Source organism: Coregonus lavaretus (genome assembly GCF_964263955.1).
Source record: "Coregonus lavaretus genome assembly, chromosome: 33".
NCBI classification, from domain to species: Eukaryota; Metazoa; Chordata; class Actinopteri; order Salmoniformes; family Salmonidae; genus Coregonus; species Coregonus lavaretus.
In genome coordinates, this window is record NC_140020.1 from 4,337,696 (window position 1) to 4,353,711 (window position 16,016).

General features: G+C 43.9%; 1 protein-coding gene across 1 annotated transcript in view; it reads left to right on the top strand.

Annotated features, from left to right (window-relative positions):
- Positions 1 to 15,531, top strand: part of LOC311108543 (pleckstrin homology domain-containing family G member 3) — a 112,790-nt gene extending 97,259 nt beyond the window's left edge. The window contains exons 11-21 of the mRNA XM_084151189.1: positions 75 to 167; positions 546 to 632; positions 738 to 771; positions 2,039 to 2,134; positions 2,552 to 2,584; positions 3,970 to 3,980; positions 6,218 to 6,583; positions 7,818 to 7,931; positions 9,652 to 9,747; positions 10,249 to 11,884; positions 13,058 to 15,531. Coding sequence (XP_084007315.1) covers positions 75 to 167; positions 546 to 632; positions 738 to 771; positions 2,039 to 2,134; positions 2,552 to 2,584; positions 3,970 to 3,980; positions 6,218 to 6,583; positions 7,818 to 7,931; positions 9,652 to 9,747; positions 10,249 to 11,884; positions 13,058 to 14,010 — 3,519 coding nt within the window. The 3' untranslated portion in view covers positions 14,011 to 15,531. The remainder of the gene's footprint in view (positions 1 to 74; positions 168 to 545; positions 633 to 737; positions 772 to 2,038; positions 2,135 to 2,551; positions 2,585 to 3,969; positions 3,981 to 6,217; positions 6,584 to 7,817; positions 7,932 to 9,651; positions 9,748 to 10,248; positions 11,885 to 13,057) is intronic.
- Positions 15,532 to 16,016: the final 485 nt, after the last annotated feature.

Here is a 16,016-nt window from a genome sequence, read left to right on the forward strand (position 1 = left end):
ATACTTCAGTATTAAATCTAATTATTTTAACAATATTTCACTTGTCTTTCATTTCTCTTGTGTTTTGGCTAAAGTGCTCCACCCTCATGCTGATCGAGAGTGCCAAGGACTCTCTGTGCTTCAGCGTCACTCACTACAAGCACCCCAAGCAGCCTCACACAGTGCAGGTGAGTGAGGGAGACCTCTCAACCAACCGCACAGTACCACAGTGGCTAATTAATGGGAATTCAGAGTCATGGTAGGAGAACATAAAGACACGTTAGGAGTGGACTTTTAGAATCATGAATGCCATAGTAACCCTGTGTAGCATGTGAATCAGATTACAGTATTGTGTGTGTGGGGGAGGGTTGGTTTTACTATCCTTGTGGGGACCAGACGTCCTCACAAGGATAGTAAAACAAGGAGAAAAACAGACAAGTGGGCACATTTCGCAGGTCCCCATAAGTACAAAAGGCAATTTTAGACTTAAGGGTTAGGAGTTAGGTTTGGGAACTTACCTGACCCTCTCTCACCCCTCCTCTCCTCTCCCACTCTCTTACCCTCAGGCCAAGACTGTGGAAGAGAGAAAACTATGGGCCCATCACATCAAAAGGATCATTCTAGAAAACCATCAAGCCATCATCCCTCAGAAGGTACACATGAGGTGCTATTGCTAAAATGAAAGAGGGCAGAGGGAGGGGGGCGTGGTAATCTAAGGGAGGATAGCTGATGGTTGTTTTTGTGTTTATTTCTATCAGGCAAAGGAGGCCATCTTAGAAATGGACTCGATTTGTGAGTATTCACAGTGATAATTCATGCACTTTACTGCCCAGCCACCACATCTATCCAGCATATTTTTGTATCCAAGCAACATCGGAATGAAGTTGATTTATTTCAGAGTGGCAGAGAGGGTGCTTTTAATATACTGAACAAAAATATAAACGCAACATGCAACAATTTCAACAATTTTAATGATTTTACTGCGTTATAGTTCATATAAGGAAATCAGTCAATTGAAATCAATTCATTAGGTCCTAATCTATGGATTTCACATGACTGGGCAGGGGCGCAGCCATGGGTGTGCCTGGGAGGGCATAGGCCCACCCACTTGGGAGCCAGGCCCACCCACTGGGGAGCCAGGCCTGCCAATCAGAAATCGTTTTCCCACAAAAATTGCTTTATTACAGACAGAAATACTCCTCAGTTTCATCAGCTGTCCGGGTGGCTGGTCTCAGACGATCCCGCAGGTAAAGAAGCCGGATGTGGAGGTCCTGGGCTGACGTGGTTACACGTGGTCTGCGGTTGTGAGGCCGGTTAGACGTACTGCCAAATTCTCTAAAACGATGTTGGAGGCAGTTTATGGTAAAGAAATTAACATCAAATGATCTATCAACAGCTCTGTTGGACATTGCTGCAGTCAGCATGCCAGTTGCATGCTCCCTCAAAACTTGAAACATCTGTGGCATTGTGTTGTGTAACAAAACTGCACATTTTAGAGTGGTCTTGTATTGTCCCCAGCACAAGGTGCACCTGTGTAATGATCAGGCTGTTTAATCAGCTTCTTGATATGCCACACCTGTCAGGTGAATGGATTATCTTGGCAAAGGAAAAATGTTCACTAACAGGGATGTAAACAAATGTGTGCACAACATTTATAGAAATAAGCTTTTTGTACATATGGAACATTTCTGGGATCTTTTATTTCAGCTCATGAAACATGGGACCAACACTTTACATGTTGTGTTTATATTTTTGTTCAGTATAGATAAATTATTCTTTTATAGATGTCATAGAAATGATGGAATGGCAGTCGCTGTGTATTTATTCTGTCAGACCGCTCCCTTTTACAGGCCTCTTCATTAGTGCTTTAAATGAACATTAATATATGTGTTAATTATATACAAAAGCCACACACTGTAATAATATTGGAAAGTGAGTGGATTGAGCGTCATGCATCAGTTTAACATTTTTGCAAGAATTTGTATTAAAATGTTTCTTGGATCATGATGTGTCATTCATTATACTTTAAGTTGATGTTGTTTTTCTCTGTGCCTGAAAGACCCATCAAAGTTCCGGTACAGTCCAGAGAGAATGAAAAAGGTCTGCCAATCAGACGAGTTTCCCAGAGAAGGTCGTCAGGGGCGACGACAGTCAGGTAAGCACCCAACTTTAGTCCTGTAACTCAAATCGGGTCTTCTATTGATGCGCAAACCCATTCGCTACTGTGTATGTGAAAGTACAGGGAAAATATATAGGGAGACATATATATATTATGACACTAGCTTTAATCACATTTTGATCAGATTTGGCCAATGCTCAAATTGTGTGTCTGCTCAAATTGTGTGTCAGTCACGTAACTAACATTAACGGTAACTCACATGCTTTTTTAGCCTGGATTCAGATTTGGAACGATTTGTAGCTTTACGTGTCACATTTACGTAATTAAAACATTCTATCTCTCTGAAAAGGATTTCACAATGACCATCCATGTAGTTTTGAATCGTGATGAGGCGGGGACCGTCTGAAGTGTCTCCCTTTTGAGATGTGCTCATTGTCTATTTCTCTCTCTCAGAACCAACCAAACAGATCCTGAAGAACACCAAAGGTAAGGATACGACACTTTCATCCCAGCCAATTTCATATGTCATCATCAGCCATTATTACACCTCCGAGAACCTTTTGTGACTGTTCAGAACTTACTTTTGCCTGTTGCATTTGTCTTGTAACGGATAGATTCAGCTTGAGAGGCATTCAAATGAGATTAGGAATTTGGGAAACACAAAACTAGATTCCCCCCCCCCCTCCTCTGTGTAGTAGTCACAGTTGGTAACCAAAGATGAAAGGGTTAGCTTGAGGAAATGTGCATCTCCTATGATGCTGGTGCAAATGGTGGATTCTATGTCTAGTATTTAGTATTTGATTAGGATCCCCATTACCTCCTGTCAAGGCAGCCACTGCTCTTCCTGGGGTCCAAACAGGAACAGAACAACACGTCACAACAAAACAATAGTCTACATCATTAATAAAACAATACGTCACACAAAGACATTGTGCACTATTCAAATGTACACTGCTCCACCAGTCTGTGATGAGGGACAATGGCACAGCAGGTGCTTCAAAGGAACTGTGGGTAGCAGGTAAAAGGAAAGCCCTTTTTGTCCGTGTTTTGAGGAGATTAAAGGCTAAGGTCTTCTCCCTCTGAAATTAGAGCATAAAAGCCCCTTGTTTAATAAAATTAGAGCATAAATGCCCCTTGGTTAATACAATTAGAGCATAAATGCCCCTTGGTTAATACAATTAGAGCATAAAAGCCCCTTGGTTAATAAAATTAGAGCATAAAAGCCCCTTGGTTGCTCCATCGAGTTTCGCTCCAGCTCTTTTCTAGCAGTCAAATGTGGTTTGGAGCGCCGATCAGTGTCTCTTGCCCATTAGATTGATTCAGACATTTTAGTGAAAAATGTTCCGTTAGGATTATCCATTTTATTTTCTCATGCACCTTGTGTGGTGTGAAAGTGAGCTAGGTTTGGGCATCACAAATGTCATATTCTCCATGTTTTAGTGTTAGCGTTAACAAATGGTCACCAATGTTAGTCACTGTAACAACGGGAATTCTGAAACGCTGCTGGTTGAAAAGGTGTAAGGCAAGCAATAGCATGGTCAAGGGTATTTTTTTCCCATTGCGAGCAAACTGATGGCGGATTGCAGAATTTGACAAATTAATTTTCCGAACTCAATATTAAGCTGTCAGTCATACGATACTTTGGGTCAGGTTTCGTCTAAGGAGATTAGACTCATTCATTGGTGAAGAGAACTCAATGTCATTTTCAGGGAGAAATCATAGTCATTGCGTGCATTTTTAATTTGGCTTATCATAGGCTTGTGTAATTACAGTTGACTGAATACTTTCCTCTTTGTCCTTTTATTAAACATCTGAAATATTTCTCTACCCCCTCTTGTTCACTTTTCCTATTATCGGCGGGGATCCTGCAGCCGTCCTCAAGGTAAGCCCAGAGTGATTCATTTTAAATTGTCCTTGATAACAAACTCTATTATACCGCTCTTACCTCTGCTCTCAGAGCCGAGCCGAGGGTAACTGCGATTAATCATGTTGGTTAACATGCCCTTCAAAGATGGCTGACGTCATAGAAAGGAAAGGCTTTTTCCCAAATGAGAGGAAACGTACATCTGGAGATTGACATATTTCGTTTAGTGGGCTTAAATTGAGGAAATGTAATGACGAGGTATGGACGATGTACATACAGTGGGGAGAACAAGTATTTGATACACTGCCGATTTTGCAGGTTTTCCTACTTACAAAGCATGTAGAGGTCTGTAATTTTTATCATAGGTACACTTCAACTGTGAGAGACGGAATCTAAAATCCAGAAAATCACATTGTATGATTTTTAAGTAATTAATTTGCATTTTATTGCATGACATAAGTATTTGATCACCTACCAACCAGTAATAATTCCGGCTCTCACAGACCTGTTAGTTTTTCTTTAAGAAGCCCTCCTGTTCTCCATTCATTACCTGTATTAACTGCACCTGTTTGAACTCGTTACCTGTTTTAAAATACACCTGTCCACATACTCAATCAAACAGACTCCAACCTCTCCACAATGGCCAAGACCAGAGAGCTGTGTAAGGACATCAGGGATAAAATTGTAGACCTGCACAAGGCTGGGATGGGCTACAGGACAATAGGCAAGCAGCTTGGTGAGAAGGCAACAACTGTTGGCGCAATTATTAGAAAATGGAAGAAGTTCAAGATGACGGTCAATCACCCTCGGTCTGGGGCTCCATGCAAGATCTCACCTTGTGGGCCATCAATGATCATGAGGAAGGTGAGGGATCAGCCCAGAACTACACAGCAGGACCTGGTCAATGACCTGAAGAGAGCTGGGACCACAGTCTCAAAGAAAACCATTAGTAACACACTACGCCGTCATGGATTAAAATCCTGCAGCGCACGCAAGGTCCCCCTGCTCAAGCCAGCGCATGTCCAGGCCCGTCTGAAGTTTGCCAATGACCATCTGGATGATCCAGAGGAGGAATGGGAGAAGGTCATGTGGTCTGATGAGACAAAAATAGAGCTTTTTGGTCTAAACTCCACTCGCCGTGTTTGGAGGAAGAAGAAGGATGAGTACAGCCCCAAGAACACCATCCCAACCGTGAAGCATGGAGGTGGAAACATCATTCTTTGGGGATGCTTTTCTGCAAAGGGGACAGGACGACTGCACCGTATTGAGGGGAGGATAGATGGGGCCATGTATCGCGAGATCTTGGCCAACAACCTCCTTTCCTCAGTAAGAGCATTGAAGATGGGTCGTGGCTGGGTCTTCCAGCATGACAACGACTCGAAACACACAGCCAGGGCAACTAAGGAGTGGCTCCGTAAGAAGCATCTCAAGGTCCTGGAGTGGCCTAGCCAGTCTCCAGACCTGAACCCAATAGAACATCTTTGGAGGGAGCTGAATGTCCATATTGCCCAGCGACAGCCCCGAAACCTGAAGGATCTGGAGAAGTCCCAAAATCCCTGCTGCAGTGTGTGCAAACCTGGTCAAGACCTACAGAAAACGTTTGATCTCTGTAATTGCAAACAAAGGTTTCTGTACCAAATATTAAGTTCTGCTTTTCTGATGTATCAAATACTTATGTCATGCAATAAAATGCAAATTAATTACTTAAAAATCATACAATGTGATTTTCTTGATTTTTGTTTTAGATTCCGTCTCTCACAGTTGACGTGTACCTATGATAAAAATTACAGACCTCTACATGCTTTGTAAGTAGGAAAACCTGCAAAATCGGCAGTGTATCAAATACTTGTTCTCCCCACTGTACGACATATTGCTGTACATCCATCCATGGGGTTGATATACATTTCCTGGGGGAAAAAAACATATATTTTGGAACTGGTTGCTTTCTCATGATTAGTTAGGTGGGGGAACTCTGAACGCAATGTGAAATGCATGTGTCAATTGGCAATCAATGTCTTATTCCTAGACACCCTAGTGGTCTTAATAGCACTGTCTGGGATTTACTCTAGCTCTATAATGTCACGACATGTGGGTATGAGACGATTTTGTAATAAGACTCATGTTTTCACACAATCCAGAGTATTTGCTGAGTGTGTGGAGATACCCAACAGGCTTTACTGAATAGGTCTTGAGGTGGTTCATCAGACAAAATGCATTGAGTGATCCAGGGAAATCTGTGTGACTTCACGCTACAGCACGCAGACAGCGAAGGGGCCCTACCAGACGACCCGCGCTCCATTCAGGCCGCCGCTAGTGTCAGCACCCTGGGCTCGAGCCTAGGCGAGTCCGAGGCTGAGAGGCCTAGCGTGGAGGAGGAAGAAGAAGAGGAGGATATGGGCCTTAGGAAGGACTCTCTTGAGAGGCTAAGCCCAAGTGACATTGAGGAGCCGAGGACAGGGTCAGCGTCCCACGAGGGCAGGGCGACCCTGGGGGAGGAATGTGACTCAGATGATATTCTGATGGAGGAAGACCAGGTAGAGGACTTTGCCAGTTCCATGCTGGCCGCCATCTCCTGTTGGCACTATAGAGCCAGGGCTTTGCTTTCCATGGGGGTCATAACGGTGAGACTCTAGCTGCCACCATCGGGTTTCCTTTTTCTTCTAAGCTTTGTAGCGAACCCCCCTCCAGTCCTCAGCTTGGCCACATTGGTCCACCCTAGTCCTAGCCCAAAGTCTTGTCAGTCATAACCTACTAATGTCTTGGATAACCCCTTGTCAATGCTATTCGCATCCTGCAAACGGCGACTGACTTTTGTGAATGACGCTCTGTCTAAGTTTGTATGTTCTTTGTCTCAATGCTTTCTACATTAGACTAATAGATGCATGATCTTCATACTCCTGGAGCACCTCTAATGCTGCTTCTGTAGTTTGGCTGTACTGGGTGCATGTTTGAGTGACTGCCAGTGCTGCAGAAACAAGGGGATGAATGGAACCTTATTCATTTCTATTTAACTGACAAAATGACCTTCGTTGTTTTGCTGCTATTTACAATGTCGTTATCATTGCCTCTTGTGAATCTCTCAATTAAAATGTAAGAAATAGGAACTAAAAAGGGTCGGCAACTGCCCTCATCTCTCAGTTTAGCTCAAACCTGGGCTCCAACTCCAATGTCTCACACTGACACTGATCCCAGGATAGGTACACACTAATAAAAGAGCAGTCACCCTTTCTGTTTGTGCTCTAAACTACTGACCAGTCCTGAAGGTGATGCATAGTGTCCTGGTTTTAAACCAGCTATGTCTCATCTCTAAAAACATCCCCTGGTATTTTCTTACTTGTCTGTTTTAATGATGCTGAACTAAAATGAGTGTTTACTGCTACTTGAGTGTCAGTCTGATATTAGCGGCGTCTGTTAACACAACACTGATTTGCATGTCTGCTGGGATTGGTCATGCATAGAGTGGGCCGTTGATAATGACGTTTGCTGATTCACAACCCAGGCTTTAGCTGGCTCTAATCCCCTTGCAAATGCATTACCGTCTGTATTTTCAGACTCAAATAATTAGTCCCATTCCTACCATGCACATCATCTCAAACAGATCGGTATCATGTTTCACTCTTATAATTAAAGTAATGTGAGACTATAGACCCCAGAGAGGGACGAAAAGAACAGGATTTATTGGCAATTTATACAATTTTATAAAAGCAATCTGGAAGACAAATATTGTATTACTGCTTATCAAGAAGCATTATCCCTGTCTTGGCTGAGGTTAGGAAGCTAATTGGCTGAGGTTAGGAAGCTAATTTTAAATATTTTAAACCTGGTTCTAAAATTCTCTATTGTTTTGTCTTGAAGGATGAAGAGGGAGACAACGTCATTGAGGAGAATGGGTGTTACAAAGAGAATGGGCATTCATCTGGTCCTGTGTTACAGTCGGGGACAGAGCAAAGCACCTCCATCGCGGAAAAGGTAAAGGAGTGTCAGAGCTGGTTGGTATTTGTGCTCCTCACTGTACCGTCTGAATCTGTGAAAAATCAAACATCATCTTGGGGATGGAGGGAAAACATGACTCATCTGCGGTCTACTCCACTTTCATCTGTCTCAAGTCTCTGGGACTTGAAGGATTGGGTTTGTCTTCACCGCTGTCTCTGCTCCAGCCAGTGCCGCTGACATTATTCAGTGACACATTGTGCCCATCTGTCTTGACTGATGTCTTCCATTGAAGGATGGCAGTGGAACTGGCCTGTCTGGGTCAATGTGCACCTTCCCATTTACACCAGAGATCTGTATATAATGAAGAGGTGCACGTTTCTGCCCTAACAATGGCAGTCGTTGTCCCAAAGGCGGGAAGGCAGGCGACAAGTTTAAGTCCAAAATAAGCCCATAGAAACGTATTGTGCATATTTTGGACAGATTTTAGTGAGAGTAAACCTCTCACTTCGCCTCTTCCTCTATGGTTTACACACACCAAGCCCCTCCCCCCCACCTCTCACGCCAACAAAGTTGAGAGATCACTTTTTTCTCTCTGACAAGCGGTTTTAACTCGCTATTTGCATTTGAGGTTTGGCCCAACAGAGTCGGTAATATGGACACCAATTCACCTGGAGACATTAATTTACTGTAATAGAGGAGAAGTTAACCTTTTCTAACGATGCCCTTTTTATGTCTCAGCTACTCAAATTGCGCGCAGAGCAGACGCTACTAAAACGAGAGTATCAATGATTGATTCATTGATTCTGAAAAGTGAATGCTCAGTTTGTCATATTGGGGTACCATGTACCGCGAACAGCCAAAGACTGTTATACTAGCTGTCTAGTCTGTGTTTTATAAATGTGCAGTAAGCATAAAACACAATTATATAAGGAATTGGCAACTCGTTCTCATTCTGAGAAATAAGGTAGGCCACTTGATTTCAACAGCTGAACAAAGTGGACAGGCAAAAAAAAATTCTAATAGTTGGAGACAGACAGAAGGGTGTGTTCATAACAATTCAACTGTTCAACCTTGTTAGCAAAGAAATCCAAGTTGGCTAAACTTGAAAGATAAAGATTAGCTGGCTAATCACTAGCACGTGGGCTTGAGAGATTGTTGATGAGACCTGTGTTAATTTTCTATAGCCTAATGCCTGCTACAAGAAGTTAGTCATTATTAGTGAATGTGCATTATGCATGGTTCTAGAAAAATGTGTAACAAAAAAGGCAATTTTCATAGACAGACTTGAAAGCTATATCAGTGATTATTCAAAAAAAAAAAAGCAGGTTAAACTATTTTGATAAAATAATAAAATAATGAATGGGTGTTATGGTTGTGGAAGGCTTATATTTAGCCTAGGTAAAACTTCACAAGCCCTGAATTCATTAGATTATTGCTGACTGTTTTAAATGGTCCTCTGTAGCTCAGCTGGTAGAGCACGGCGCTTGTAACGCCAAAGTAGTGGGTTCGATCCCCGGGACCACCCATACACAAAAAAATGTATGCACGCATGACTGTAATTCGCTTTGGATAAAAGCGTCTGCTAAATGGCTTATTATTATTATTATTATTATTATTATTATTATTATTATTATTATTAAATGCAGTGTATTTGACCTGTAATTGTACAATGATTATTTAGAGAAAACATTTAAAAAATTGAGCTGTATATTGTGAATCGCTCATAAGTTTGAAAAAATGGAGATCTGATTTTCAGGCCGTATCGCCCAGCCCTACCACAACCCCATCAAAGTTGCCCATCACTGCTGTAGATGTTCAACATAAAAAGCACTACTTTCATGGAACAACCCAGGTACTGACACATTTTTAAAGATGCACATTTTGCATTGTTTGTTTTCAGTGTATTTTGAAAAAGACTTCACTTGTTTAGACAGTTGATGATTGTTAAAGGTGCAGCAACAGAAAATCCTGCCTCCCTCCGCCATTTCCTGATTGCAAAAATTCTAATAGTTTGCCTAATTTCAGTTTGTGACAAAACAAGCAATGCATAGTGTAGTGTAGAGAATCATTGTACCATCTAAACCGCTGTGAAATATTTGTATTTTCAGCTGTTTGAAGCTGGTGTACAAAACCGAAAGTAAAATACGCAAAAGCGAAACTTCAGAACGGAAAGTATAGAAACAGCGCACATAGAAGACATCTACCGCTTCTTAGACTTGCTTTCAATGAGAGACAGATCTACAACTCAGATTTGTATGTGAATTTGGTCGGGTCGCCCAAAAAGTTACATATTGCAGCTTTAAGGGTGGAGGTTGCTTTTGTGCTCTTACTTAGAATTACCCTTTTTCTCCAGGTTACTCAGGACAAGCCGCTGCTCCAGACCAAGACCTCTGCCTCGGAGTCCACTGAAAGGCCTAAGCCAGCCCCCTCGGACTCAGAGAAGGCTTCTGCCACTCCCCCCAAGGTCTGCACCACTCCCCCCAAGGTCTGCACCACTCCCCCCAAGGTCTGCACCACTCCCCCCAAGGTCTGCACCACTCCCCCTAAGGTCTGCACCACTCCCCCGAGGATGGAGGTACCAGAGCCTCAGAGGGACAAGGAGGACGCGATGGAGGAACAGGACGAGGCGTCGTCAGCATCTCAGTCAGATGACATAAAAACTTTGAGCAGTGCAGATTCTTCAGAAGAAGAGGAGGAAGTAGCAGCAGCACAGGAGAGCGGCCCCAGCAGCATTCTGCCTCCCTCCGTACTGAATCAAGCCAGTGCCATCGCAGAGCACTTCACCAACACCGCCAGGCGAGGCAGCACGGATGACGCCCGCTCCCTTGGCTGCTCCTCGCCACGCCTTCCCAGCCGTACTGGCAGCACCCTCAGCCTTGGCGGCGAAGCCAATGAACGCCCCCACTGGCTGAACAGCACCTGCTTCGAACCAACCCAGGACAACTTTGGCGGAACGGATCTGACTATGCTTTCTCCGAGGGACGACAGCCTCTTTGAGATCCACAGGAGGAGAGACTCTACCCTATCCAAGCAGGACCAGTTGCTCATTGACAAAATCAAAAGCTACTACGAGACTGCCGAGCACCAAGATGCCAACTTCAGCCTCAGGCGCAGGGAGAGCCTGACCTACATCCCTACTGGCCTTGTGAAGAACTCTGTCAGCTTGTTCAACAGTTCGGACGAGAGCCCTTGCGCAGAGAAAAGTGATGCATCAGCCTTGGCCACTTCCTCTGCACCTCACCCTTCCACTTCAGAACCCGATTCATCAACAGCTCCAGACGCCTGGGACCGCATGACCTCCAGTGCATCATTTGACTCTCTGGAGTTGGAGAGAAGTAAGAAGCCTGAGGTGCTGGGTTCAGAGGCCGAGAGAAAGGACAGGTCTCTGAGTTTACAGGAGAGGCACATCCATGACGAGGAGTTCCGACCTTCATCTGAGATGATCAAGGTTTGGCAGGACATGGAGAAAAAGGGGAGTAGGTCCCAGGGAGAGGCCAGAGGCCCCGTGAAAGACCGAGAGGCTCAGCAGAAGACCTCTAGTGTTGCTGGTCCAAGCCTGTGCAGAAGGAGCCAGACTCCCAAGAAGAACTCTGAACCAGAGCCTGAAGATTCCTTTATGATACTGGAGGAAGCTAACCTGAGCACCATCACTGAAGAGTCCATGAGCCCTTCGCCCATCAAGAGAAAGGGGTTGGGGCTTGGCCGTACAGCGAGTTTGAGGGATCCCCGCAGATCCAGGATGGACGAGGGTAGGCTTTCCAGAGCCCCTATGCCCAGGGTCATCCAGTTGAGGGCTGAGGAAGGGGAGGAGGCCAGCAAGGATCCTCAGTCGCCGGACGATGCGGAGATGGCCAAGAACAAAGTGTTCCAGTTGGCCCGGCAGTACAGCCAGCGTATCAAGTGCACCACACCAGCTCCTAGGCAGCGAGATGTCCTGTTGGGCAAGAAAAACCTGCCCTGTGTGATCGAAGAGAAGCCAGAGAGCTCAGGTATGGAAGATGTGGAAGAGTGTTGTGTTTTTCTAAATGATGTGCACTCAGGTAGGGAAGATTCTTATTTGTCCCCAAGTGTTGTGCCTCAAGAAGTGCTGTGCTATTCTTTTTACCAAGTAGGGTTTGAACTAGTCCTAGCCTCGCTAGGAGGTGCTCTCCTATTAGCCTGGCAAATAGCAGTGTCCAGTGATGGATAGGGCTGCCCACATTGGGGTGAAGAGTTGATGGAAGAGTTTCTGACAGATTGCTTAGCAAATCATACAGTTTTTATTTATGTGGCCTACGTAGTTTACATGCACACTGAACCAGTATTACTTCTATTTGGCAATACTCTGAGTAAGGCAGAGTAATGTCTTAATTAGAGTAAGCTTACTCCGAGTAAAATAGGTTGAATATCGAGCTATTTTCCAGATTATTATAGGATTATTAGGACAAGTAAACGCCTTAATCGGAGTATTGCTCTTTCTCTGAATACTTTTCGGCAAACAAGCACACAGGAAAGCAACTTACTCCAGAAGAGAAGGCATTGGGTGAGTCAAGGTAGGATGATGAGTAGCTGGTTTTAGCAACGCTAATTAGTATTCTCCAGCCAATTTAGCTTGTTTGCTAAATTGTGTCGTTGGTATGTCATTGTCGTGGGTATATTAGCGGTCGTGACGGACATGAGACGGAGCTCACGATAAGCTCCCACTGTTGTCAATGCAGCCTACTACTTCGGCAGCGTGAGCAGTACAGCAGCACATAAAGCACGTATTTAGACTCTATTTTCCTGAAACCGACACAAGTCACTGAAGCTTCTGAAAAACTGGAAGAAATGTATTGCGCTGCCTTCGTAATATGCTGCCTGAGTAGCAGTCAAAAAATTATGCTGACAGAACGCGAATGTGATGTTTGTAGTTCATTGTAGATTTGCCATTACTCAGAATATTGTTTTACTCAGAGTATTCACAATAATCGTGAATAATGTGTGCATGTAAACATAACTGAAGATACCAAAACTACTACTAAGCAATGTAGACCGCAGTGTCCCTTCGGAGCATTACAGTATGCCACACGGGAATGCCCCCCCCCCCCAAAAAAAAGGCACACCTTTTCAACTTATTCTGATTTTCTGACCCCCAGGTAATTCCTGTTAAGTCTTGTTTACATGGTGTGCTTTGTGTTTTACAGGTAAACCCAACTTGACGCTGCCCCTGCTCTCGTTTGATCGTATGAGCAATCTCCAGGAGTTGAGTCCTATAGCTATATCTCCCAACCCTGCTCAAACGCCTAGTTCTTTGGGCAGTCCCCGGGTCCTCTCTCCCGGCCGCACGCGCGCCAAGAGCCCACTCAGTCCTACGCCTACCGAGGCTTTCAACTGGCCCGATGTGCGAACACTTCGCTCCAAGTATGCCAGCTCAGACAAAGACCAATCCCAGCTGCCGCCAGTTAACCGAAGCCGCTCAGTTCCTGAGAGGATGGACAGCGGCCCCAAGAGGCGCTCAAGCTTCTGCTCCAGCTTAGTCACTGCTTGTGGTACGGTCGAGGCACCGACATACAGACCCCACCTCAGCAGGGACCCTGGGCCTGGAGAGGGGTTGGCTAGGCTCCACCGGGCCGGGTCACTGGACCAGAGGCTGAGTGGGCTGCATCTGAATGAGCTGCAGAACCTCCAGGACGAAGTCCCTAATGGCAGTTACTACATCTCAGCACAGGCCACCATGCCCGATGACCACAGGGTCATTGTTGTGGAGAAGGTTCCGGAGCCTGAGCCAGAATGCACCTCTGCAGAACCGCTGGAGATGGTACTCAGGGCAAGGAGAGTAGAGGTGGTAGAGGACATAGATGATAGCTATGTCCAGATCCGTTCACCGACCACTAGAGAGAAAATCTCCATCATGGCTGTAATCGACCGCTGCCGGGCCTATCAGGAGTCTGATGAGTATAGGCAAAGGGAGGAGGGCGGGGCTAAGGCAGAGTCAGTCCCCTTGAGTGGGAGGGGCAAGGAACTTGACAAGGGTCCACCCTCAGATGAAAAGCTTGACGATGCCCAGAAAACGGCCACGAACTCGGTCAAAAAGACAGATGCTAGTCAACAGAACGTGGTGAAAAACTTGAGACAAAAGTTCCTTAACTTGAGGTGAACAGCACCAGTAAACTTTTTAAGTAACCTTTTATTCAGTTCATATTTGTCATCAACTAAAGGGTTTAAGTTAGGTATGTGGATCTCAAGTTAGGATTCGGTCCAAAGTGTGCATGTTGGCCAGTCCTGTACTGCAATTTAATGACTTAAGCTTTGCTCTCAAACTTTCTGTGTACATAGAAGCAGTTATAGTGACAGCCCAGGGAAATTGTAGTTGTTTTGTCTCAGAAATGTTGCATAGAAATGTTTAAACATCTATGTATAATACTCAAGAGAACCTTCTCTTGATCCTGAAATTATGTCTGTCTAAAGCACCTTTTGTATAGCTTGAATTGCACAATTGAAGAAAGCAATTTTTTGGAGGGAGTGAACTTTTCTTAGTTTTCTTTCTAGGGTGGCTACCCACTGGGCACAGATGTCACTTCAATGTCTAGTTTTGATTTACATTTGATTGACTTGTCAACTAACGTGAATTCAAAGTAAAACCAACAAACATTTTAACCATCTCATTGGATTTAGGGTAAAAGTTGGGTGAAAAAAAGACAAATTACCTAAATTCCTTTACGTCAATGACTTTTTGCAAATCCAATCCATTTCCATGTTGATTCAACGTCTTCACATTTGAATAGTTTTGTTGAAATGACATGGAAACAACATTGATACAACCAGTTTGTGCCCAGTGGCTACTGTGTCTCTGACATAAAATGAGAGCCACTCAACATCATAGCAGCACTACTTTACTGTTTACTGGAAAACACATAAATATATGATATTGTCTGATGGCAATGGTTTTTTGGGAGAAATGCTGACCAGAAAATTGAGGGATTGAGTCTGAAACAGAGCATTGCATCATTTGCTGTCTACCATCTTTCCTTGAACTCTCACCCTGCACTAGACTTAACCTTCAGTACACATGACCTGACCACTAAAATACATATGAGAGAGTCAGCGCCATACTGGGATCTAATGGTTAATTAATTGCCCTATGTCCACTTTGTATATCCCCCCTGATGTGGTGATATCTCAAGGATTCTCTTGTAATTCTATATAATCATGAATTGTCAAATGGAATGAAAATCAAAGACCCTGTATAGAGTCACTCTTTTCTAGTCAGTCAACTTCTTACCTTGATTATATATAATTGATTAGTTAATTGGCTAATGATGTGCACGTTATGTATTCTCTGCTTCGGATGCCCAAAGGACTTCATTCACAGCAATAGGTCATTGAAATGAGCAAAAACTAGTGTACACGTATGGATCCAGGGGACCCTAGTCAAAGGGGTCCACGTCTTCTACTGCTAAAAAGTGTTACTGTCATTGCTCACTACTTCCTTCTCTTCACATTCTACATTTACCTCTTATTTATTAAGCCAACGTCAATTTTATGAACATTAATTGTCTTGTCTTTATATATTTGTGAGTGTATATATAGGTTGTCTTGTATGTTGACGGTTGTACAGAAATGTTTGTGTTGCCTAGAGATGGCATACATTCCATATTAAAACAGCACATAGTGCTCACTTGTCCAGATAAAAATTTTTCTTGTGTGCGCATACGTGCGTTTGAGTCAGGGAGAGGAAGGGTAAAATAAAAAAAAACTTGCACGTCTTTCTGTTTCTTCGAAAGAATTGGGGCTGTATGGCTGAACAAATAAGGTTTAGTTTAATCTCCTTTACGGTGTCCATATTAGGACAGGCTCACCGTACTCCTTAGAAGATAATCATGACATCAGAATGATTCAGTCCTATCCATAAAAAGAAATGACCAGTAATGGCAGTTACTACATGTCATGACGACAACCAACATACCTGAATTAGGAAAGCTGCTGTTTTTGGTAATAAGAGACTGCTATGAGGTGATTATGGTTCAATGGATTCTAAACAGACATGCTTTTTATATAATAATAATATATGCCATTTAGCATATATGCCAATTTGACTAAGTCATCCGTGCATACATTTGACATATGGGTGGCCCCGGGAATCGAACCCACAACCCTGCAAGC